We start from the raw sequence: 27,460 nt of genomic DNA on the forward strand, positions 1-27,460 counted from the left end.
CTCTTGTGAAGGGCAAAGGATGATGCATCTTGTTAAGCCCTATGAGAAAAATTGTGATTGGTGGATACGGGCTACACAAATAACATTTTATTGATTGATTGAACTGGAGGATCAGGAAAGTATTACTTAAACACACACACACTGAGTCATGTTTCCACGGCTTGAGAGGAGGTTGCATTGACCTGGATTTCTGGAGGACACCTGGAGGCTCTAACCTTAACCATAGTTACAATTTGCCTAATCCTAACCCTTCCCCTAACCTAACCCTAAACACATTTAGGTCTCCACAACACGCGTACACACACACACACAGATTTACCCAGCCATCCTTAAAATGACATTGCATTGGCTTCCATTCATTTTGTACGAACTTAACCAAAACACAATCCATAACCATGACCAATTCACCCTAACCCTAACCTTAAACTAACCACAATTAACATTGGACCTCTAACCATAACCAGGACCCTGGAAATGATGTTTAGCCTATAGGATTGAGTTTAGGTCCTCATGAGGTCCACTGTTGTGGACGAGGTGTGTGTTTATGTTGGAAAAGGATAGTAAGGCAACCACGCACACGCACGCACACACACACGCATACACATACACACACTCACACGAACAACTTTATTTAGGAGCATATCGAGTCCAGTGGGCGGGGCTGTGAGTGTGGTGGAAGCACTGGCTGCACAGAAGTCTTCAGCCAGCCCTCGTCTGTCTGCCTGTCACTGGGTGTGTGTATGTGTCTGTTTGTGTGTCAGTGTGTGTGTGTGTGTGTGTCAGTGGACGGGACACGTTGTGTGCACCGCTCTGTGGAAAAACGATGTAAGCTGTGAGGTGTGAAGTGTGTGGGCTGTGTCGGGCTTTGGGCTGGATCAGGATCTGCCTCTCAACAGGCAGCTCCTCTCTCTCACACACATACCGGGGAGAACCGCCTGTACGCGGAGTCGCAGCGCAGTTTAATCTGAGGGAAACTTTTTTTTGCTGGGAATATAAAACGTCGTAGTTTTTTTTTTTTTTATGATCATTTTGCCGCTTCCAGCCTCTTTCCCCGCCTGGCTCCCTCTGTAAGGTAAGTTTCCACCTCCTCCGCAGCGTCTGTTTCGTCACTTCTACCCACAAACCGAGCTTCACGTTAGCGAAACAATTTACGGTGTCAACAAGTAGAACCTCTCCGGGAAAAACATACTTTACTCACAGTCTCTTCTTTTCTCCAAAGTCTTGACGCGACGTAATTTGCGTCAAAATATATATACAGCAGTCGTATACAAATACACAAAACACATTTGTTTTTTCCTCAGTGGATATTTGGACCGTTTCAGGATAATTTGCTAATGCATTAAGGTCAAAGGGTGCTTGTTTTCTGAATGACTGTGAGCTGCAGGCACACAGTGTATTTGAATAGGGTGTTTATTTTCCTCTTGTATTAATTCGATGAGAGGCAGCGTGCTGTAAGTTATTGATACTGGACGCGGCGCCAATGAAATGGGGGTGGGATGCCCTGGAGTGTGTGTGTGTGTGTGTGTGTGTGTGTGTGTGTGGACCTGGCTGTGCGGAGAGCAGCTGCTGGTTCGCTGTATGAACAGGCACCTTATCATATGTGGGCCCTTCAAACATATTGTGTGACTCGAGGAGGGTGAAATAGGACTGTGGTCTATATGGGGTTGAGCAATCCACATGGCGCTCTCTTGTGCATGTAGAGATAACTGGGACAATTTCAAATTGTTGGGAGATGCTGGATTATGAGATTGAGCAAGAGCGATTTCCCAGTTGAGGGTGTCCAGGCAAGACTGGTGTCAGTGGAAATCAGTTTTTTTGAATGTATGTCAGTGTCTGCCTATCTGGTGACAAGTGTTTGACTTTGGTCTGGATCACGCTGCCATGAGAGGAGCCTGTTATTTTCATTGTCCAAGTGATCGTCCAGTGTCCTCGTGTACATTACACCAGTGTGGAGGCCTGGTCCACTCTGTCGGCTGGCTGCATCAGTGCTGAGGTTGGCCCAGCAGACATGAATAGTGATGAGGACGTGTGCTGACAGCCGAGTGGGACGTGAATGGCTGTCCCAGGACTGACTGTACTCGAGTGTTAAACACCATACACTCCTTTCTACGTCATGGGCCACCCTCATGACTCATGCTATCGTCTCCTCCCTTCCAGTCAAAATCTTGAGACCTGCTTTTACAGTAAATTTTAAAAACTGCATTTTTATCCTGGGCTTGATGAGTTAGTGTATTCCACTCTGGATTAAAGTCTACCCCTATGGCGGTCAGAGGTTAATCATGATCCTAATCCACTCTGCACTGAGACTGCCCCCTACTGACAGGCATCTCACTCACTATATGGATGTCTATTTCTGCCACTTGTTACTGCTCTGGCAATAAAATACATATATTGAACTGCAGACATTACCAATCTTCTAACAGTCCACTTTTACTGATACTGAAGTTTTTAAAAATAGCTACAACAACCTGTGAAATACAATCAAACATACGACCAATCGGCCCGCACACAGTACAGTCCAGGAGTCCAGAGTCTCTTCTGCACTCACAATATGTTTCCACGTCATAATTATTCAATTTGTTTACTTGAAGGAGCAGCCGCCCACAGAGTGGTGCACTGCATATGCAGTTGCTGTGGTTGTTTTTTGTTTAGCTAGTAACTTACAACAATTGTTTGTGGGTATCAGGTTGTAGAGTTTAACAGTGTATAGTGTGGTTTATGTAACTCTTGGACAGTGATGGGGTTTGCCCATGAGATCATGGGGGAAACACAAGATCTCCTTATTCAGCAACCCTACCAGTTACATGTAGATATAAAGGATTTGCCACAAATATGTTTTTTTTCCATTAATAATCTTAATATTAAACTTATTTATGAACATCTATATCTTCATATTTTATAATTCACCCTACATAATTACTCCTGTATGACATAGAAGATCACTACTTTACTCTGTCTCAGTTACGGGTTAGGATTTTTCTCCCCTTTATTCCTCGTTTCTTGTGACAGTTCGTCATGTCCTTATTTTGCTCCACTCCACTGCTGTTTCAAGGAATATCAGTTTGCAGCATTATATTTCACTTTCAAGAGCAAACCAAGCTTGGGGCCTAATGGAGATTTATTTTTGTCTGATCATTTATATTCTGGTTGTGCTTAAGCAGTGCTGTATCTGAGCTTTTGTTCCTTTTCCTGAAACTATTCTATGGTGAAGGTTAGTTAACTGATGACACACAGCCTCGTCTCTGATGTTACAGAGCATGTTGTGGGGAAAGTAGGTTAGTGGGCCATGTCCTGCAAGCTTAAACTGAATGCAAGTCTGAATATTGCTAGAGCTGCTTAGTGTGACTGGGCATGCACAAATGGTGCAGGTCTATGCAACTGCTAAGGGATAATTTCTCCCCCTCTGTCTCTTTAAGAAAACAGAGCTGCGCTCCACATAGCATGAATGTTGAATGTTCAACCCATGATGATTCATCTCCAACACACATGAAATGGAATGAAATCTGACAACAGGTTGACTAACTTCACAGGTTGCAAATTACCAAGCCTTGCTTACCTTATACATTAAACACAACACGAGAAGCCCATTGTTGGTGTTGTGTTAATAGTACTACAGTTAATAGTACTACAGTATTACATAGTCACATTTGACTTACATTGACATCAGTCAATGTAATTTCTCTGAAATTATCTCTGAAATAATTCTGAGAGTTTCTCTCTGAATAATTCAAAACTTTGGTCTCTTGTTGCAATAATTACTCTTCTACAGTGTATGGAAACTCTCATGTTACTTACCTTTGTACTTACTTCCTGTATGGTAACATATAGTATAATTGTTGCTGTGGTTTTTTACACTTGGCTGTAACAGAAGTCACACTTGGGAATAACAAGGTTCAAGTTCAATAAACTTCATTTTTGTCATTCAACATATGGTACAAGAAATACCTGACAGAGACATCAGATAACAAAGCCACACTGAAACATACTTTTGACCTATCCAGAGTGTACCCTGCCTCTCACTCAATGTCTGCTGCGGTTGGCTCCAGCTCCCCTCAAAGGATAAGCGGTATTGATAATGGATTGATTGATGGATGGAACCCTGAAAGCATTCAATAGTAGGTCATACAATAGGAAAAGCTAAGAAAGAAGGGAAACACTCACTCTGACTACATTAAACAGGCCTTTAAAGTATTTGTGATACTCATCAGAACCACTGGAGTGTCATGCTCCTTGACAGCCTGTAACAAAAGTCTCTGATAAGTGTCGTGTGTGTCCTCTGTCCAACCTTTCAAAACAGTTTGCGGTCCTGGAAGTCCTAGAATACTATGTGCTACTGCAGTGAATGTAAGACAGTTTGTTGGAGTTGTACACAAAAAACTTTAGTTCCAAATAAATAAACCCAAATGTCATCATGAGGTTGTTTAATTCTTGGCTCGTCAAATATGAAGCACTTTGAACTGCACTAACCTGTATGAAAGGTGCTGTACAAATATAGTTCGACAGATTGATTTAATTGTTTCGGGAAATTGAGCAAATCAAGTCCAGAGCAATGCATTATAAACAACTAGTTAGTAGATTCCTATATAGAGTTTGTAGGACTGTTTGACTTGTTATTAACTAATGAGCTAATTAATTTGCGCTACAACATTTTTGCCGTGGGCTCAAAATGACATTATTGCTTATTTATAATTCATAGACACATTAGACTATTGAATCTGGATCTGTAGGTGATGAATAGGTACTTATTCTTTTACTTATTAATTTGGTTGTTTTCCTACCTTTTGTTTTTATTATTTGTTACAGAGTCATAATTATACTGTGCACTGCATCTATTTTGCCCCTCAAATTAATGGACTAACTGGGATACCTACATTAGCTTTGTGGTGTGTTTCATGTGGGGGGAAGGGGGGGATTATATAGTTATTTAATGGCTCATACTTGAGTTCTAATATTATATGAATATTTCAATATTTTGCAGCTGAATTTGTGTTAGTGTTTATAGATGCACTGGAATACAAAGCCCCATCCCCTATCAATTATACTGCAGTTTACCTTACATGGTAACCTAGAACATTTATAGAAAAAGAGTTGTAGATAAAGTTTCTATCCCTTAATGTCTTTTACTCGTTTTTATATTCTTTTCTATGGATCATAGCATTTAAGCCATTCTTAAAAATCTTTTTTGGATCAATCCTGTATAACTTAAAATCAGTAAGATCTTTCACTGGACTATATGTCGTTGTTAATGTAGTCTGTATGTTTAGAATCATTTGTAGTGTAGGCCTAAGATGATTTGTCAGGTTTCATTTTGATTATTGAACAGCTGCTGTGTCTCCATTGAGAAGACAGTGGTCTTTTGAATGAGCCTTCGAGGCCTTGACACAGGGATAAAATAGATTTTTCTGTTAGAATCATACTGCACTTTTCTAATGCCCGGCTGGGTGAAGTGGAATTATGCTGCACATGACTCTTGAGACTATGACTGGTATTCATGTCACCCTCTTTAACCTCGTAACTATGACAGACAACATTTTCAGCTTCAGTTATGTAACTGCCTCTACAGACGTCATCATCTTTGCCGCTGATCTCTTGCTCCAAAGCACACAGTTATTGTCCTCAGTGGCTTCAGGCTCAGAATCACTGGGGCATGATTAAGAAATTTAGCTGATTAGAATAAAAAAAGGTTACTTTCTTCCGGCTCTTATGACATTGCGTGAATTTGCTTCCTCCCTTTCTTTCATTGCATGAAAGGAGTGGCATTACCTCAGATAAACATCTGAATATTATGTAAAACCTTTTCAAAGACACTGCTGTAATCAGAGTACCAAATAAAAACCCACCGAGCGGCAAATGCAGGTGGATTTTCAGTTTGACATGTAAATCTGTACCAAAAATAGCCTGGAAATAAAATACCTTTACCAAATTAATATCTTGTAATTCCCTCCAGTCTCTCTGAGCTGTTCAGGGACATTAAAAGCTGGATGGCTAATCATTTCCGTCAGCTAAACAGTAAATCCAAAGTAATTATCGTTGGTCTGTCTAAGTCCAGAAGCCACCTCACTTAAATGCTGAGCTCTCTCTCTTTGAGTTGAATGGAAACAAAATTTACTTTAATTTACGTCTTCATTACAGGCTCTAAATAGTCAGGGTCCATCTTACATCACAGACCGTATTCACTGGCACTCAGCTTCCAGGTCTCTTTGATCTGACAACAAACCTCTTGTGTGTCCCATGGTCGGAACGAACACTAATAGGTGCTCTTGCAGATGCTGCTCAACTATCGTGGAACCAGTTATAAATTAGATATGATCCATCCATTTTTATTTTGAAATCTAAGCTAAAGACCATTTGTGCAGCTCTTCGGTCAGCTATTCTGTGTTTATTTGTGCCTTCTGAATAATGATACATTTTACTTACTTATTTACTATCCTGGGATTGTCTACTGCATTTTCATGTATGGACACAGTGCCTTTTATTGGGAACCATTCCTATTTCAGAAAGCTGATTCACAGGACTTTTCTCTCTTTCATTACAAAGGTCACTGTCAAGAATCGGGTGTGGCTACACTTACTGTTTCAGATGAAGAAGAAAAAAAGGTTTCACAATATGTGCGGGCCTGGCCACTGTGTGTGACCTAGATGGGATTCAGATCTTTAGCTCAGGGGGTTGGCTGCATGTGCATTACAACTCTGTTTGCTTTTGTGGTGTTAAATACATATTGTGGCAGAAGACCATAAAAGGGCATATCAGGTTTAATGCCAAAATGAAAAGACCACTCCCAAAACAAATCTCTCTGTTCTATTGATGTTGAGTAAGTCATTTGCAGTCTGGGATGTGGAGAGGCAAAACCTGGTCATTATAGTGACACTGAAATGGGGGAGTTCACACACCAATCTGGGTCAAGATACCATCAAGAGAAACCTGAAATGGTTACATGTAGCAAAGACCTGTTGATAATGCAAACTGGATTATCTGGCATATGCTGTGTAGTGCATGTGATTTCCTATTCCCTCTGGAGCTCTGTGATTTACAATCATCTATTACAGTATTTTGAAAATGTTTAAATACAATATGCAACTTTTAGCAGCTCTCAAAAACAAGTGATACCTTTTTGGAAATCTGTTGAAAAATGATGTTCCTTCATCCTCATTGAGATCAGAGGGCATGGGTCTTGTTTAGATCTGGATTATTTAAAGGTTTAAAGGGATAGTTCATTGAAAAATGAAAACGCAATCATTATTTTCTCACCACTATGCCGGTCGAGGGGTGGGTGAGGCGTTTGAGTCCACAAAAGCGTTTTGGAGTTTCAGGGGTAAACAGTGTTGCAGCCGTGAATTTTGCCTTTTTTAAAGCTCAAGGACACACTGGGTGAAAGAATCATGAATCATTGTCACGATGAAGCATGATTTCTGCATTCATTAAACCAATCTGCCTGACTGCTAGTACCAGCTGTTATCTTGAATAATGTGTAAACAACTCCACTCACACAGTTTGTGGTGTTTTGAGGAAGCAAAATTAGCTGTATTTCACTGTGTTGTAATCAGGCACGAGTGTGTCAACACTTAGTGAATGTGATACTTTTTTTCCAGATGGCTAATGAACCAACCTTTTTATAATTAAATCATTGATGGTATTAACCCACTTTCTTCATATGACATCTATTGTTAATATGTGCGAGTATGAGTATTCTTTTGTGTTCTGTTGTTGTGATGTCCCTAAGTGAATCATCAACATCTGATTTTGTGTCCAGTAGCTCCTCTAAAAGACATGGATATTGATCATAAGGCAATTCAATATTCAGCTGCTTGTCTACCTGTTCTGTCTATGAAGCTTTTCATTACTAGATGCTTTCTTCTATCAAGACAAATCTGATTCTAACAAGATGGCAGTGTTTCACAACAAGGAAAATTAAAAAGCAATAGATAGAAATGGAGACATAGGGTCATTTTTTCCATGGATTGCTTGCAGAAGACTATTTCAGTTCAGAGCCTGTGCATGAGAGAGTGGCTGCTTGTGGTTTTACTGTCGGTCACTGATGAAATCAGAAATTATCATATTATTCTGGCAATCAGCCCGAAATATTTCTTGGACGGCATTGCAAAACAATCAATAAACTTCCACAGCCAGGGATTTAATCAAACATGTAACCAGCAATCTGAGTTTGAGACAACAGTACAAAGGAAGCGCTGCAATGCCCTTTCCACCCATGCCCTAGAATTGTGACCCACATATTTGCCCACACACTGCCTTAGGTAATTGCATCTTTTCCTGAGCAGCAGCAGACAATAAAAGGCCTGCAATAATTTGGTGATTCATTTAGAATCACTGAAAGAATATAATTATAAGAATATTTGAGAGTGGTTCTACCTGGTAAAAGGATGTTTGTTTTGTTGGTCTGCCTTCTCATGGAAATGATGTGGCCACCCACCATGGGGCTGTGATGTGTGGTGAATGTGTAATTACAAGGCACTTTGGGTAAAGTATAACCATAATCATTGACAAATGTTGTTGAATAAGCATCAATAGTAAAATATAGAGTGGGTGAAATAAACCTATATAATATGTGCGGTTAGACTGAACACGAATGAGCACAGTAAGTGAGTTTATGAGATATGAATCGGTTACATGGTTGCACCCAGATCTCAATGCTCTACAACTCAGCAGGGTATTTGTTGTGCGTTTTTCTGTGTTGTGTGCATTTGCAATATATTTTTCTAATTTGTTGCATTGTGTGTATTTGCAACATGTTTGTCTATTTGGTTATGTTGTGTGAATTTGCAGTGTATGTGTTGTCAAATTGATGATTTTTCAATTCGCTCGCATTTAGTTTATTTCATTGTTTTTTCAAGTTGCAGTCCACTGAACTTTCAGGGTCACTCTACTTAGTAGTCATAGCTGTGTATTAGATAATAGACTGTTTACAGTTATTTTTCATCACATTTTAATTTGAGTTATTTCTTCAAAACTACCAAAACAGTTCAGTTTATTAAGATGAAATATAAAAAATGTATTAGACTATTGTGACTATTCTCCAGTGTGGCCCAAGGGAGCATAATTGGGAAGCTACTGTTTGCCTGACTTCGACAGCGCTTGTGGGAAAGCTCAGCTCAGAATGTGCGCAAAGATTTATGACCAATGCCTTTTTTTCCATTGGCTGCTTAGTAGAAGAAAATGCTATTTTGGCGACAAATGCTCCAAATAGTCCAGGCAAGGCAAGTTTTTTGTATCAACACAAGGCAATTCAAGGTGATATACAAATGCATAGAATGCATAGGGCGGCTGTGGCTGAGGGATAGAGTGGTCGTCCTCCAACCTGAAGGTCGGCAGTTTGATCCCCAGTCTGACCCATATGCATGCCGAAGTGTCCTTGGGCAAGATGCTGAACCCTGAGTGGCCCCCTATAGAATAACAAAGTGCTGCGAATAGATGCACTGTATAAATGTGTGTGTGAATGTGTGAAAGTTAATACTGTACTGTAAAGCGCCTTGAGTGGTCATCAAGACTAGAAAAGAGCTATATAAATACAAAACCAAAACCAAACCATAGAAGATAGAAAGTAAGTAGATAATAAGTTATTCCCTTACAGTTTTCTTACTTTGTTGTTGTGTAAAGGTGAAGCTGATAGAGCTCCATCTATATTGACTTACATCGTACAAAATGGTCTTGAATTTAACATTGCGTAACTCCAAGCCAACCAACCAGTGTGAATGGATGAAAGAAAGGTTTATGTAAAATAAGGATTGCCGTAAGTTTCGGTTCAGTTGCAGCAGGTAGAAAATCTACTGCTGTTATGATGTTCTTATCTTTCTGAGGGAAGACAGAGCTCAGCAGCTTAAAGCATTCACCAAGGTCATTCTTTAAATTTATAGGGAAATATAACTTGTTTTCATATATTTATACTGCTTTAGTTATCTTACATAATCTATCCCGGGCATTTAAGACATTAAGCTGTGTATAACAGTAATTATTATTTTATAAATATCTTTCTTTTAAGACATTTTCTATATCAAATATAATTTTAATATAGAAAGTAGCGGGTCCTTATTTAAAGCTGCAGGAGTGATATCTGTTTATCTGTGAGCCCAGTATTAAATGTTGTGTCAATGCTATAACAATGCATTAAGAATGACTTCCGGTTGTGATAATAAGGAAAACATGCAGTCAGAAAGGTTGTATGCCACTTTATTAATATTCATCAGATAAACAAATGGTGTTTGTGCATACATAATATACTCCACCTGAAGATAAATGGAAACCAGTTCCTTAATGGACATCAAAACCTTGGTTGGGGGAAAATATACACCACACATTGTTACCATGGGAACACAGAGTGAACAGCAGTGCCACAGTCTAATTAATGACAGTCAGTGCCTCAGCAGAGGGCCACTATGAGATCATCAATACCAGTATCACAGATTTACAGTAGCGTGAGACAATATGGCTTAATGTCTGAGCGATTATCTGAATAATCCACTTTTTCAGTGACGTAAAGGCAAGGAGCCCGGACAAAGGTACAGGATGTAAAGAACCCCAACCCGGAGCATTTACTATGTGATGAGGTCTGCTTATATGAGCACTAAATGTCATCTCATTATCCAATAGCATGACCTACATAAAAGAGCGGAACTAATCTCTATGTAGGCGGATGGTGAATAATGCAGTAAAATGTGGGAGATCTTTATGAATCTTGGATGTCTTACACTTGTTAGTGTCAGGCTTAGAAACAATTTAGTTCACAATGATGCTGTCTCATCACTCGGGCATTATTCGCCTCTTCAGCATTGTTTTGGTGCCATATGTCCATGTATTGTGCTTTGGCATTAGTTCTTTAGATATGTTACATGACAAGCAGCAGCTGACATTGGATTAATATATCAATACACCTATTTGAACTATTCATTTTAGCATCCCACTTAAGAGATTCAGCATATTAATTGAGATATTTAGGTAAAAATGCTAAGAGTTCACAGCCATACATTTGAGGTTGCATTTGGGATTAAGGTTTCCCACGTTCACCATTTTAGTTAATCCTGTTAACATGCTAACATTTGGTAATTAGGCAAATATAATAGATGAGGCTAATTAGTCATTAATTTAAACAAAAGTATTAATAACAGATAGAAAATATGAGTAGATGAAGGTGCTGGATGAATTTTGGCACATTTCACCGTGTCTGATAGCCCTAACAATTTATCCAATGGCAGTCCATCCATTATAGTTGGTTCTATCCCAGTCTTCCCATCTGCATGCTGAAGTGTCCTTGGGCAAGATGCTGATTTACTCTCTTGGCTAAGGGAAATTATTAGTTAGGTATTCGGTAGAAAGTCTTCGCGCTGGAAATTGTTTAGTTTAGAGCTTTAGAAAGCATAATTTAAGAACATTAATGTCCTCTGGCTTAGCATTATACATGTTTCATTGGGTGGAAAATTGATAAATACAACTATTATGAGACAATTCAAACATTACACTTACTTAGCTGGAGCTATTGCGAATGAATCCCTAAATAGTACTTTGTTCAGAAAAGAAGCAACTCTCTATTTTGCCTTTCTTGCCCCTTTAGTATACTTTGGTCTAAAGTAATCGCGGACTAGACAGGTTGGTAAATACAGATGTGCCGTGTGCAGTTTATTGACACCATGTTCCATGATTTTAATGTGTTCACAGTCAGTGTTTTTAGACAGATACCTCTCATCTCCCTATGGAGCCATCATGTATTTCCGTGGAGTAATTATAGAGATTCAGTGTATCACTGTTTTATTTCTTTCTCTTGTAGTCCACAGTACTTTGCTGTCAGCTTTTGGTTCGAGATCATCTTTATGAACAAAACTGTGTTCAAATGATGGCATAGGTTTTATAAGACATGCTTCCAGAGGTTGAAAACATGTAACTCTATAACATGTCTTTTTATTTAGTGGATTAAAGTGTATAAAAACATCATTTTTGTCAGGATGGAGTCAAAGGAGTAAAGATTGAGAGTGGCTTGTTGCTTTTTTTTCTAAGCGGTCTGTATATGTAAGAACACTTTGCTTTTTCACAGTAAAATGAATTTGTCTGTGAGTTATTGGTTGTTCTTGTTATTGCTGTGTTATATATGGGTTTATGGTCATCAAGCCACAAGAGAATGTGGTTTGAATTGAAGCCTCGCGGAACCATTACATTCAATTATAATCGAACCATAGTGCCCACCCATCCATTAGCTATGCCCATTTAAATTTAAGGATCATTCCCGGGGCCAATCCCTGCTGACATTGGACGAGAGACAACCTGAACACATTGCACACCTATGGGAAATTTAGACTCGCCAATCACCTTAACCTGCATGCCAAGACCATGGGAGGGAAAGAAGAGCACCTGGGTGTTACCCACTTAAGCACTGGGGAAAGCATGCACCATTAAATTTAACAAATCTAGCTAAATGAAAAGATTTAACTCTGCCATTATGGATTTCTTTAATAAAAAGTACATATTTGTGCGTATTTTGTAATACAAAGAAAAAAATGTGGTTGTTTATGAGTGTGGAGTCTTCAGCAAGACAGCCAGCAGATATTAGCATATGTTGGTAGTGGTATAGTAAAGAACCCTTTACACAAACTGAAAGCTTTGACACAAAAAACCTTGTTAAGCAAGACTTCTTGACTGAAACATGATTTATTACTATCTTTTACTTATTATTAAGATTTAACTCTGGAAGCAAGGTTTTAAACTGAGTCCCCCAAATACATAATTGTTCCAATGGTTGAGCCCCATCGTTGCTGTTGACGGTGGAAAAAGTGTTAACAGTAATTTCATGCGCTTCCAAACATTTCCAGTTGACTGAATGGAATGGTTTCGTTTCCAGTCTTCATTTACTCTGGCCGACAGCATATTTTGTATGGTGTCTTTGTCTGAGCTGAGTCACTTTTGTAATATCGAAACCATTGCCACATCATTTATGTTGTTGGGGTTTTTATACCTGTAATTTCCTCTTTTGGGAGGGTACAGTAACAATAATTCGTCATTCCTGCTGTATTATACATGCGGTTTTGTGTGTGGTTACCGAGTGCTTACTGATGGTTGACTGAAATGTACAAGCAAACTGCATTCTGATTGGCTGCAATGCGCTGTATGCACTGCATCATGGTCTGTTCAAGACAACACCTATAGGTTACCATAGTAACTGGGAAAAACTATTGCAATTTTGGCTTTGCCCAGCTGCACCGACCAATTCACCGTCTGTCCTCCACCTGACGTTCACAGAAACTGGAACACCAGTGTGAAACACAGTGGGAGCTTCACACAGAAGGGGCCAACAATGGGAATTGAATTTGGCTTGTGTGTGTGTGTGTGTGTGCGCGTGTGTGTGTGTGTGGGGGGGTAGTAGTTCTGTAGTGTCTTGTGGCCTCACTGTTTAGTCTGGCTGAACTGTGAGATGCTCTCAATCAATTCAGAGGTTTGGAACTCTCCTTTGTTATTTACTGTTAGTTTGTTTAAAAACTCTACTACAATGTATAGTCTAGTTTTACCTCCCTGAAGGAAGCACAGACAAATGTTATCACCTCACTACAAGAGGTATAATGCCAACGATTCAAGTTTCCTCTGAGGACAGAGATGTGGCCATTTAGTTTATGAAGTATGTCACTTGAGGAGCAGTGAGACTGACTGGGTTTCTCTCATGTTTGGTCTAGCATTTGTCTCTCTTCTGACATGATGTCTCACATGTCTGGATAAAATGGCATTATACTGGTAGTATATCAGAGGCCGGATCGGTCATCAAAATCTGCACTTCTGCGACAGCTGCAGACAGAAAAAGCTGTGGGAAAGCGGGACTCATTTACATAAAGATGGTCGTCGAGGCAAGTGGTCTGCAAGTTCAATATTGCCTCTACTGTGTGCCTCAATGATACCCTGTCCTAATGATACAATCTGTGTTCCAAAAAAATGATCTAGAACACAAGGTTACGTTTTTTGTGCAGCTCAGATTGTAGTGTAGGCACCTTATTTAATGTCATTGTATTGTGTCGTACAACTATGCTCACTCTCCTCGATATGGCAAATTGGGAACAGGCACTTCTGGTTTTCTGGTGACATGGACTGACCTGTCCAAGCAGTTGATTCTCATGTGCTCCGTTGTCTGAACTCCTCACTCACATGACAAGTGGCATTCATAACAACGCTGTCTCTTCTAAGGGAAACTCTTCTGTGCAACCTGAACATCCATGATTGAAAGTAAAGGAATTTGTACCTGTGTTTAAAACTGAGTTTTAAGTCCAAAACTGTTTAGCAGCTGGTGTCCTGGCAGTTTACAGTCATACCATGTGCATTTTAATATCTTTATATCCCATTTCAATAAGAACCTGTACAAATCTTGCGTGTCACGCTCCGCCAAGCCATACTAGAAGTGCTGTCCTAATGAATGGCTCTGTGATTGTGTTGGTTGATGTGCCACTTTGGTCCAGACTGAAATATCTCCATGACAGTTGGTGCAGATGTTCATTCTTTCCTCAGGATAAATTGTGATGCTTTATCTTTTCATCCATCATACTGTGATTATTTTGGCAAAACATGACATTTCTATCTGCTTCAGCTGCACTTTGGGTTTCATGCTAATTATCAGAGTTTTAGCATGCTAAATTATAATAGTGAATAAGGTGAATAATATAGAAGCTAAATATCATGCTAGCATCCCTATTTGTCTTGTTTCACAGTAAAAAAAATTCCCGAAATGGGGGAGAAATAACAAAGATTTATAAATTACATCATTTTAATTAACTAGCTGATTCAAATCAATGATATTTTCCTATTCAAATATGCCATAAACATCCTTTCATTGTAATACTTAAAACTAGGGTTAATAATTTGTTTCTGGAATACTTTTTTGTTGAAATCCCCTTCCTGATAGCATCAACAAATAAAGTCTGATGGGAAAAAAAACAAGACAAAAAGCTGGTGTCTGTGGCCCTGGCAGGACTGTAATAAACATGATCAATCATTTCATTGGACCTGCATACCTGTCACTAGCCGAGAGGCAGGAGAGACATACAAGGCTGAAAATGAGACAACAGTCAGAAGCGATCGAGATACACAAAATTGAGCTTTAGCAGTTGTCACCTGTGTGTTTTCATATGGTTGTAGCTCTAATGAGAGGGCCAATGGGAGGGGGTGGGATTTATCGGTAGCCTGGTCTTACTAGCTTCTCCAGGATTACCAACCCAAGCTTTAAACATTGTGGGAAGTAGCGACTTAAGGTGGGAAAAGTGAGTCTGTGACAGGATTTAATATTTGTGGGAGAATCACACGCACACACGCACACACACAGAATTTGGATAAATTATTAAATATCTCCAAAATTCTAAATTACACAGATTAACATGGTCTTTCAGTGTTAACAAGTATTCTGTTATTGTTCAGAAGCACATGAGACTTTAGACTGTGAAAAGGCTCCGGGTCAGGGTTTCTTCACCATTAACTCACAAAGATCTCATTTGCTTCAGTTCAGATTTTGTTCTTTTATCAGCAAAAATACAGGCTCACATTCAGGTTTGTCAAAAATCAATGAACATCTACCTGAGTTAGAAGTTATCATACCCCACTGAGGGCTATAATCAGTGGGTTTCTGGCTTTACTCACTAAAAACAAAAGCTGTGTTTATCAAATTCCGGGCTTGCCTACAATTGTTTAGGTTTTGTGCAGACTCCGTGGAGACAGCGACATTATATTAACTGTGGAATGATTACTGATAATTATTACATTCAAAGCTGAGAGGTTTATTGTGGCGTTACCACGCTCACTTTTATTTGTGTTCATGTTTCCTGCAAGTTCTCAGCACGAGGATATCCCGGCACCTTTACCCATCTGTGTGATCATTTGACAGAAGCAGAAAGACCGAAGGCGGGACCATTATGAGCCTTTGAAATGAGTCATGCACAGTGCTGACCCACATTTGGGACTTCAGCCGAGGGAAAATGCAACAAGGAAGTAGTGAAAAATAAAACACAGGAAGTGCATGGGGAAGGACTTTAGGGCAAAAACACAAGTCTCATCCTCTTGCCTTTCTTATGGATCAGAGTCACCTCTGTCTGACAGCGAGGGGATTGCATTCACCCTTACATTAGGGTGGCCTCCATGCTGTGTGTAGTCTACCTGGGGCCATTCCAGGTGCCTGTGGCCACCCCCCCACACACACCGTTGACCTAATAGATTCAAGGTCTTCTTGTCATGCGTCCATGGCCAAGTGGTATTAGACTTTCATTTCAGACTGTACCATTCACAATTTCCCACCCAGTGCAAAAAGTGCGTTGTAAACCCACAGCAGACATGCGGGGGATCGTCCATCGCAGTTCTCCCAGTGACATTTAATGTGGCGCTATTAGCCGTGTATTAAGCACGTGTTAAAGATTACAATCGGCCCCCTCCTCCCGGTCACTGGAGGTTTCTCTCGGTTGTGTTGCACAGCCTGACTGCTTATGCTGCTGCTGCCGTCGTTAGCCGAGTATTGAGCTACCAGCTGACCTACTTTCCTCTGTTCTCAGCCACTCAGTCCTGTTTACAAGCCACTGCCAGCGGAGGATGTGGAGTACAGTGCCTGGAAAATAGACGGACCCAGCCCACCGAGACCGCGACTGGGGGATCTGGCCGTGTGCTGTTGATACACGGGAACTGTCAGAGCCGCAGACAGGCTCACCGGTGATTCGAAACAGCACGTTAATAACTTAGGCGTTGTTATACAATTTAACGCTTTCGGCGCGCTCGCCCGGGTCCGTCAGACGCTGGGAGCTGCCGCGATCAGCTGCTATGATGTAGTTTCTATTCCCTCCCTGTGAGAAAATGACTGGATCGGCCAAAGTTAAACTGGGGAATTGTGTTTCTGCTGGAGAGCCGCTTTCAAGGTACGTGCGATTTCACTCGGGCTTTCGCTTCTCCTCTCCTGACAAGAGGAGCGCAAAATGTTGTCGTGTCGCCGCCACCAGTTTGCACTGCGCGTAACATCAAAGTTCATGAGTGGCCTCCTCGCAGATTAAAGTAGAGTAAGCCGACCACATGATTAGCTCCTGTCAATAGTTAGTTAATCATTTTCTACCAGAGCCAGGCTGTGGAGCCTCAACACATACCGTATTTTTTTGGCAAATACAGGAGTCGGAGTGTCAGCAGCTACATAAACCCCATCGCTCTTGAACGCCGCTTGCATGTTTTCAGCTCTCAGTCATCAGGAGCCCTGATTACAACGTTTAAATAACCTATTTCCCCCACCGCTGCACCACCGCTGATGACAATCAGTAGCAAAACACTGGAGGACATGTTAGTTAATGCCTCCCCTGAGACTGCCAGATAGCAAAATGTGAAAAGATATCCTTGAATAATTTCTCAGCAGGCTTAGGTCAGGCTGCTGTTACCCAGCCGGGCAGCTTTAAGTCTACTGGAGGTCACATTTCTCTGGCTAACCTGCTGTTTTCTCGTTCTCAAGGCATTCTGTGCTTCTCGTGTGCAGCTGACATGGTTCTCTGCAGAGACACTTCCTCGGTTTGACCCTGGGATGAAGTGTAGCAGAATAACTTATTTACTGTGTATATACTAGGAAGCAAGGTTCATTGAGTGCATTCGTTGCTGCCCTCCCACTGTTTTTCATTTGTAGGTGGGTGACCAATTGAAGGGCCTCCTGTTTCCTTATCAGTGAAGGGGGAGCTTCCCTTTCTCCAGAACTCCTGACAGAAAGCTTAGACATTTTGTTTTTGTAAATTCAGAAACTGACCTGTTATTAATGATCAAACGGATTTTACAGCATTCAGAAATGTTCTTTATGTTTCCACTTAGTGTGTGTATGTGGTTTATATGGGATTTTATGGGGATATGGCCGATGCATTTGGTTAATATTTAACCACAATAACCATCTAATGGGGAAATGAAGCAAGTGAATGAATTATAATTGTGTACAAATGTGATTTAGATTACATACAGCCCAAGCCATCAAAACAGACTGAGATAAACATTAAAACAAAAGTGAATCCTTGAGTAGGTACCAAAAACAGTTGAGCAGAAGTGATTTTATGAAGTTCTCATAAAAAAAAGAGAAAAGAAATAAACATTTCTAGATTGACTAAAACTAAGCCTGTCCAGGCCTTTTCAGTGTTTAGCTGACAGCTTGACCTGCCGCCTCAAAACAAGATGCAGGTGGTCTGGAAATGTAAACTTTCAGACAAGCAGACAGTAGCATCCCACACTGCAGAGTTGGATTAGCAAGTAGCCTGAACAATTATCCCAAGGTCCTCATCCATCAGCACAAGAGAGGTAAAACAGTGTGAGCTGGAATAATGCAATAACTTTTGAAAGACTGCTGTTGGCTTTCAGAAAGCTTTCAAACAGCTTTTTCTCACTGCAAGCTAGAAAGTCTGTGTGGGTGAGTGAGTGAGTGACCGAGACAGAGAGAGCAGGTGAAACATCAGTAACCCATCAGTGAAAATGTCAACTCTTGATAACATTAGTGGTCAGCATCATGTGATGGTGGATTTATTGTTATTCCAGGGAAGAGATTTTTCAGTACCACTTTAAAAAAGCCAAGTACGCATGTTATATATAGCGGCTTTCTCTTCAATTTCTCATTTAGGGACATGGGGATAACATTGTCAACAACAGCTCTTATCGTGTTGAAAACCATTTATTTCGAATTTTCCTCTTCTTATTTATTGCTTTATATTGCACTACTAGATCATTCACTAGATAACTAGATAACCATTAATGAAGCCATTATTTACAACTAAATAAAAAGTTGGGGTTTGGGAAACACAGAATGGCATTTTATGGACAAACATCTAATTGATTAATCACGAAAATATTCGTAAATTGCAATCCTACTGGAATATATAGTCAGACATGTTCTTGGCTGATCCATCAATTTATTCAATACACTCATGAAAAAATCCTGCTTCTGAAATATGCCTCTTGATGTGCATTATTCACATTATTAGTCATGATGGCTTAAGATAGCTACCATGATGTAAACGGTAAAACATGTACAGCTGTAAAGTCTCCATTGCCTCTCCCTAAGAAAAATCCCAGTTGACATTTTCATAAACCAGGTCTGTCTAGATGCAAGGTAAATGTGGAAGTTCCAAATCAATTTGTTCCATAAATTAAGGTCAACATAATTACATAGTTCTTTGCCAGTATTAGGGATATTCACCATCTTGTCCTATATTCAAAAATAAATGAAGAAAGCAGGTTTTCTTTGGTCTGTGGGTTTACAGTAGATTACAGTTAAATGCACTGCTGTATGAACTACCCAGTTCCATGTTACAATAGTTATTTTAGGTGAGAAGTCAGGACTTTATTCTCATGTAATATATGAAGGAGAATGACTAAAGTCTGTGTCACTGCTGCTAACCCAAATGCTGTGTCATTAATATTAAATCCCAATGAGTTGACGTTGTCAGCCACACCCCATGCACTGACGTAAAAAGGTATTTTTTTTCTTGAGAAATATCTGCTGTCAGCATCTTTTATCTGTGCCCATGTCATTCAAGTCATTCTAAGTTTACAGTTACTGACTCTATCGCCAAGTGGTGTAATCCACCGATAACTAAAAGATAGTCAGAGGTTTTGATAAACCGTAAATGATCTGTCACATGACAGTGGTGTAGTATCTCAGATAGTTAAAAAAAAATTATTTAGAAGATAACACAGCTACCTGAGGTAATGTGGCGGCAGCATGTGAGGAACTCAATGTGCAAGGACCAGTACAATTGTCATTTCATTGAAGAGGAAATATGAGCCTTGCAGATGTATTTTTATTATTTCTGCTGTGTAGTATTAGAACTTCCGCAGCGAATGAGCTGTCTGGTGTCTAGAAGTCACACCGCCACCTTTTTCAAATCCATCAGACGTTTTCAATGACTGCACAATGGTGTTTGGAATAAAAATAAGACTGGTTGTAACTTTTAAGATCTGCTAGATGTTTAGGAATACAACACTGGTAGCAAACATTAAATATGTAAGAGCTGTTTGCCTCAGGCAAGCTTGTATATATTTACTGGGCTTTAAATTAAATATACAAATGGACAGCAGATCTCGCAAGAGCTTTTAGGTAGGGAAGGTGGAGTGTGAGACGTTTTGGCAGCAGGTGTTTTTCATCCATTAAAGTTTTTTATGAATCTATGTACTTTCAAAAAAACGCTGTAATTCCTGCACTTAGTTTCCTCTTTGGAAGTTTTATGCACAATAACAAAGTGTGCATGTTTTTTATAGCGTAAACAGAGTTTGGTCGTGAACTTGAACATGACCGCACTGACCTCTACAATGAGTTCAGGTTGCTGGTTAAAGGCCTTAAATACCTAGGGGCACAAGTGTAACTAGACTCTGGTGTTTTCTAGCTGTTAACCTTGCGAGGTGTGGTCTAACCTCAATACATTCTAAGAAAGGAGGCTGAGATGTAAGGATTTTTTACATGGTTGTGTAGAGTGAAGAAATCCCTGATGCACCCAAAACTCTGCATTTTTTGTAGATTTTTATTCTTTTTAATTTTACCAGTAGTTCAAATTATCAGTGGACAGCAATGCATGTTATGTTTCTGATTATGTGTATGTATATTATTAGTGTTAACCCTCAGGGATAACATTTTATGTTGGTGCTGAGTATGAATAGATAGTCAGGGTTGATTTGGGAAACATCAATATAACAATGGTCCATTTGAACGATTCATGTTCATGATTCATTATTGCTCAATTGAAGCAGGAGATGGGATGTGAACCTGGGCCTCCTGTGTTTAAGTCAAACACCTTGTAAGCCTGCTCCAAGGGCATTGCTTCCTGCTTTAGAACTAGATGCATTTTTTGCAAATCAGTTGTTTATGAAGGGGTTATCCCCTGGTAGCTAATGTCAAATGTGAATTTATTTAATTATTATTATTATCCTGAACGGGAAACGGGGTGTGTGGAAGGTGAGAGTTTGGGAGAAAGCACAGACAAGCGGAACAAATCAGAAACCAATGATGCTGTCGTCTGTATAATCAGTAAAAACAGGAACTTATGAGTTCTTGGTTTTAAAACAAACAGCAGCATTTAATCTGACATGAACTGTCTGAGATCAGAGAATAAGTGACATGCTTTAATTAAAGAGTGGGGATTTATATATACACTAACCCTACACATGAGAATTTTAAATCAGATTATATCAATTTGACATGAAAGTGTCTGAGAATTGTAGTGATGGTGTAGATATTTATTCTGTAAAATGATGGACATAATCACTAGTTGCATGGGGAAATGTCACAGTACTACATGTTTTCTTTTCTGTTTAGTCATGGTATGATAAAAATAACTCATGTATCTGGTGCTAATGGAAATCAGTCTTTTAGTTAGGGGCTATTTGACTCTTTCTCCTTTTATATGTTTCACCCTTGAGCTGCAGTGCTTTGTAACTTGAATGCAGTTTTTTCCACTAAGTACATCTCTGTGGCTGAAGTAAGTGAAATTGTATTTTACCAGCTCCATACAGTTGTACGTGCTCGTATATACTATGGGGGTAGTATAATGTGATTTGTATAGCACCAAAACACAACATGCTTAATTATAATATGGAATACTGAAACCAAATATTGGATGTACTCTTTTTCTACTGTAAAAGGGCACAAGAAGACTAGTGCAGAATACAGAACATGTTTAGTTATATCTAGACTAATAATCTGCAAGTAGTTAATTATTCAGGGTTGCACCAAATCACTCTTGTATTCCCTACTCATATTGGCTCTCCTTTGACTTGAAAATGCAATAACAGGTAGTTTCTCCGAGGCCACTTGTGTACATCACTCGACTGCCTGAATTCTCATTCCGCACGAGCTCTAGTCATAACTTGAATATGATTCATATTTAATGTCAAATGTTTCCAGACCACAAAACCCATCAACCATTTTAAACAACCTTAAAGGAACGTGAGTGTTTTTTTTTTCTACTAGAACTTGATGGAGATTTGGGAAAAAATAACAGCCCTTTGTTATTATACGTATTTATTTGTGCGACAGTTTTGAGATGATGCAGGTTCTGTTGACCAAATTAAGAAAACATATTGGATTAAAGTGTAGGCCATATGCAGAGGTGTCACCAATAACTGTAAACAAATAAAATCTCCAGTTGCTTAATTGCTTCCAAACAAAGCTCCAGTCTGTGAGCTCTTAGTTTGGATTAGGTGGCTGTTACTACACAGGGTTTCAAAATGAGGTGTCGTCTTCAGACAATTTTTTCTAGGTCAGGGGAGCTCCTCCTGTGCAACAACACTTATTTTGTGACAGTACTCCGACTGAGTACTGTACTCAGGTGGAGGCTTAAGGGGGTAATGTACTTTACATTGTGTTGTAGTTGTGTCACACCCGATATCCTTATTGTTGAAGAGGATGGATGTTTTTCACAGATGTCTGGAGGATCTTGTGTATTTTCCTTAAAGCAGGTCTCATTGAAAAAGCCTTCCTACAACATGAGTTCATCAGGAATTTTCATCCTCCATCCAAAATCTATCTTTTAGGTTGTAATGATTTTGTCTATGTTCACAGGACTTGGCGTTTCTTTGGTGGACTGGAGGCAGTGGTGGGTAGCTGGTCCACGGTAGGATTTTCCATAAGAGTGTTCAGACAAGGTCAGCGCGGATGGGACTTATAAGACTTCAGAAAGGGCCTGGCTGGGAAAGGGTGTGAGAATGGACAACCTTTCTGACTTTGGTGTCCCTTGCTCATCCGCCCACAGGGATTGGGAGTGAGTATCAAATCAATTCACCTTCAGTTTGTGATCTGTTTTAATACACAGGATTTATTCACATATGACATGTTCTTCAACATTTGAGTGGGCTGAAACTGAGCAGGGGTACCTTGTGTGTGTGCATTTTAAATGTTTTCAAACATTCACTGGAGTCCCCATTTACTTTGATATAACTAGTGTCTCATATAGTGGATGACTCATAACATATGTGGTTTAGTAATTTGGCTTTGAAATACAAATCTTAAACAATCTGATTTAATGTTATCAGTCACATTTATTGTTAAATGTTAAATAATTACTCAATTATTAAATGATATAATTAAAATTGTTTGAAATTAAATGTCACTGTATAACACAATATGTTAGATGAGTAAAACGTGGAAAAGACATTCAAAAAAGTATTTTATTCAAATTTCGTCTGAATAACTGAAGAATTACTTATCATGTACAGTGCATATTCTTCCGTTTGAGCTAAAGTGTGCAATAATGCACCCTGTGCTATTTATAAAAAATAATACTCACACAGAAACAATCACTAATCATATCACTTGCAGTCTTCAGTTCATGTATGACCATTGTATTGTCTGCTCATTGTAAGCCCTGGCCACACCAGTAGCCCACATCAGTGTAGACGAAGTGTAAAAGGAAATACTTCTAACATTGTCATGTGATTATACTTACTGCACAAATTAGCTTTAAAGGGTTTTACCTTCTGTCCATACACCGTTGAGTCGGATTAGGAAGAAGAGCCACTCATAACCAACTAAGAGTTTTGCACAGGCATTCAATTTGAACCTAAACCTGAATATATATTTTGGCATTACATCTGTCAATTAGTCACCAGGCTAATGCAACATGCTACACACTTGTTCTTTCTTCCCACCGGGCAGCTCTACTCTACCTACAACACATTATATGATTGATTGCAGAAAATTTGCACCTTCAGAGGAAGAAAGATGAAACCCAAATTTCCACCCTACAACCAGAACTTAGAGGGTTTGGGCAGAACGTCAGGAAGCACTCAAATTTCTTATAAGAAGATGACATTAGCTGAAACAACATTTTAACTTGTACCACTCCGTTTCTAGCACCAACAGCTGCGTGGACGATTTAATGGATGACGACGAGAAAGACAGGGCAAAAAGGTACTCATCAGTCCTATGTGTATGTTTGGTTGGAGGTAGTATGTGTGTTTACTGTATAATACAGGCCAATTAAGTGGAGCTTTTGCCTTTAAGTCCACTGATTGATAATTGGTTTCGTGTGGTGACGTTTTTAGGGCATCCCGTAACAAATCGGAAAAGAAAAGAAGAGACCAATTCAATGTGCTCATCAAGGAGCTATGCACTATGCTGCAGGGCCAAGGCCATCCACGCAAGATGGACAAGTCCACCATACTGCAGAGAACTATTGATTTCTTGCAGAAACAGAAAGGTAAGAAATGCATTGTATACAGCATGAGTTCTCGAAATGTTTTGACTTATGTATTTCCCCACTTTTTGGGGTAATTAACTTATTATTATATAATTCTCAGGAATAATGTTTAGATCCCATCATGAAGTTAGTTTAATCCTTTTACTTGCCCTTCTCTCTTCTCTAGACATCACTGCACAGAATGAAACCTGTGATGTGAGACAGGATTGGAAGCCTTCGTTCCTCAGTAATGAGGAGTTCACTCAGCTAATGCTGGAGGTAAAGCTCAGGAAGATGTGTTTGTAGAACAGCTAATGATGATTAAGCTTTGACTAATATTGTTAACAAAATAAAGGACACAGTCTTTAACTGACATGTTATTAATTTGTTTGTCTTAGTTAAATTTCCAACTGTTGTTCAAGTTGGCTTATCCCAGAGCATTGCAAGAATTGTAAGAACTCCTGAACTGTGGTGGCAATGGAGGAGGCAAATACATTAATAACATGTCAGTATGATTTTGTTCTGCAATTATCTACCACAGATATAGATGACATGTGAAAGTGTTCAAGTGTAACTGCTCATTTGCAGAATGATGCTCTACATACTTGTAGCCTCAATGTCAAGCCCCCACCTTTTCCCTCTTACAGGCCCTAGATGGTTTCTTGGTAGCATTAACTACAGATGGAAACATCATATACGTATCTGACAGTGTGTCTTCACTTACTGGCCATTTACCGGTAAGTAAGGAAACTAAAATCAGTTACTTTACCCTCTTGCTTACTCTGCATTGTGTTGTTGTTGTTGTCGTCTTTTTTGTTCTAATTTTGTTGTTTTAATCTTTTTTTTTTTCTATTTTAAGAAACATCAAGACACAAAACAAATACATACAGTCATTTCATTCACATTTCAGAGCGATGGTTTAAGCATCACATTTAGGCTCATGGCTCGTCAGTGTATCTGAAATAACTTTAAAACCCTCAAACCTTGTAGGGGTTAATGATGATGTCACATTTAACTATATTTGTATCGCAGCAATGTTACATATTGTACACTCCCCCAATACTGACCATCATTCTTGTGTCCTTTTTTGCACCAGTCAGATATGGTGGACCAAAATATCTTGAATTTCCTCCCGGAGCGGGAACATGGGGAGGTGTATAAGCTGCTATCATCCCACATGCTGATGACTGACCCCATTGCTGCTGACTTCCTTGACAGTGAGTATCCTACTGGGCGGCCTCTCTGTGCACGTCTGGCCCTTGTCCGTGGCTAACACCACACTGCGTCTGGGTCATTGAAGCACGACAGTTGAAAGGTCAAAGCCGGCAGATTGGTCTCAGATCTTATCGGAAGGTCAAATGATGGGCATGAATGCGGAGCAAATCCGGTTTACTTTTTTTAACTCATTTTGTAGCTCAGAGCTTATTTTATTTAGTGTAAAGTTTTTGGTGGAAATATAGAGACTTCACAAAACTTAATTTGTGTTATCAGCCTGCCAAACTATTTTAGACTCATTTGTGTGTTTCAAAACATCCCTGAAGTTTGCTTTGACACTGTAAATACCACTTCAAGCTCTTTAAATATAGAGCAGGTTGCTGAATTGGGGTCTATACTTTATTGGATTGCTGATTAGTGTGAATCTATGATTAGCCTTTTAGCTAATAATAGGTGCTAGCTTAGTATCATAGTTAAGACTTTTAAATCACTGTTATGCTCTTGCACTAATCCAAAGCAATGTAGTATCTGGGGCTCAAGACACTGACCTTAATCCGGTGTCACTATTGGGCTTTTCTGGGGAAGCGAGAGGGTGAGTGGCAAGTGTCTCAGTCTGTCCTCAGGAGCCTAAATAGGAAACTGTCACAGAGCCATTCAGTAATCACCATCATCTCCTTGGCACCGTTTTAAAGACACACGTCAATCTGTGTTATTTCCTCCATGAAAAGGAATGTCATGGCTTTTAACCAAATAACGCTCAATCAAGTTTCATCAAATGAGGATTTTCAAGTTCACCTGCTTGTTATCTCCTTATACATGTCTAAAGTCACCAAAAAAGCTAATTTAAGTGGTGCACAAACTATCCAGACCTCTTCATACAAAAATATATGATTGTGAGGATCTGGAAAATGACCACATGCCTGTAGATGGTGGCAAATTATTCACAGTTAAATGTCTTTTTTATTAATCTAAAAGTTTTCTGCCGGATAGTTTATATGACGACACAAAGACAAGTGTATGTGTTGTTAAGCCATAAATATCAGCTCCTCTGACTCCCAAAAGAGAGTAAGAGAAGTACAGATTACTAAATATAAATATTCCTTAAGCCTTATTTCCTTGCGCTAAATTGATGTGAAGTCTTTCATTCACCTCATGATTTTCTATAGCAAACATTACGATGTGGGATAACCTCTGTAGACCTGTTAGAGTTTGCAATGTTCCAAATAAATTGTGCTCTTCTCTGTTCTTCATCTGCAAACTGCAGACCTGCAACTTGTCTATCAAACCAAACCCAAACAGATTGAGAAGCTCCTCATTAATAATAGAGGCAAATTTTAGATACATGTATATTGTATAACGACTGGTCTTCAAAATGAAAATCTGCTGTTTTTCAGGTGAGGCACATATTGAATTTTGCTGTCATCTAGCCAGAGGGAACATTGACCCCAAAGAGCCACCTGTGTACGAGTATGTCAAGTTTGTTGGAGATTTCAAGTTTCATAACAATGGTAAGGTTTTTAGTTTTCTTGAAACGACCTAAAATTGCGTAAAATGTTAATTTCAGTGTTGTTCATGTATCCTCTTAATATATAGATATAAATAGTTATTTTCATTGGATAAGATTATGACAGATGTCTCAACTAACTGTGTTGCCATATTATTTTTCTTCTGTCACACAGTGCCTAGATCTTGTAACGGTCTTGAGTTGACGCTACCTAGAAGCCTACAGTCAGCATTGGAGGAGCAGGTCTGCCTCATTGCTACTGTACGATTAGTCACGCCACAGTTTCTCAAGGTGAGACCAACCGGGAATTTGAAACCTGAGCATTGGTGTATTTTGCATGTGGCATCATAACCCTCAAAGGAAGAAAACAGGGGGGGAACTGAACCCATAATAAGCAAACAGCAGTGAGCTGTGGTCTATGGCATGAAGGGGATTTAGTCTGGTCCATATTGACTGCACAGAGTCAAGTGCTCTCTTGACATTTCCTGTTGCACACTGTCACACTGTGTTCCTCCCAGCTGATTATATCATTAGGATGCACCTGATCCCTACGGTGCTCAGTGAGTTTACATCTGGACCCATGCCAAGTTACTGAAGTCAAATAGAGTTGCATTCA

General features: G+C 39.5%; 1 protein-coding gene across 2 annotated transcripts in view; it reads left to right on the forward strand.

The window, feature by feature from the left end:
• Positions 1 to 685: 685 nt before the first annotated feature.
• npas2 (neuronal PAS domain protein 2) overlaps positions 686 to 27,460 on the forward strand; it is a 38,461-nt gene continuing 11,686 nt past the window's right edge. Inside the window, exons 1-9 of one of the 2 annotated variants that reach the window (XM_053441267.1) lie at positions 686 to 1,072; positions 22,511 to 22,709; positions 23,801 to 23,857; positions 23,992 to 24,146; positions 24,313 to 24,404; positions 24,773 to 24,862; positions 25,222 to 25,342; positions 26,735 to 26,848; positions 27,020 to 27,135. In XM_053441267.1, the coding sequence (XP_053297242.1) occupies positions 22,654 to 22,709; positions 23,801 to 23,857; positions 23,992 to 24,146; positions 24,313 to 24,404; positions 24,773 to 24,862; positions 25,222 to 25,342; positions 26,735 to 26,848; positions 27,020 to 27,135 (801 nt within the window). In that variant the 5' untranslated portion in view covers positions 686 to 1,072; positions 22,511 to 22,653. Of the gene's footprint in view, positions 1,073 to 16,412; positions 16,866 to 22,510; positions 22,710 to 23,800; positions 23,858 to 23,991; positions 24,147 to 24,312; positions 24,405 to 24,772; positions 24,863 to 25,221; positions 25,343 to 26,734; positions 26,849 to 27,019; positions 27,136 to 27,460 lie in introns of those variants that run through there. The other variant, XM_053441268.1, reaches the window with a different exon arrangement.

This window comes from Pleuronectes platessa, chromosome 15, assembly GCF_947347685.1.
Source record: "Pleuronectes platessa chromosome 15, fPlePla1.1, whole genome shotgun sequence".
Lineage (NCBI taxonomy): Eukaryota > Metazoa > Chordata > Actinopteri > Pleuronectiformes > Pleuronectidae > Pleuronectes > Pleuronectes platessa.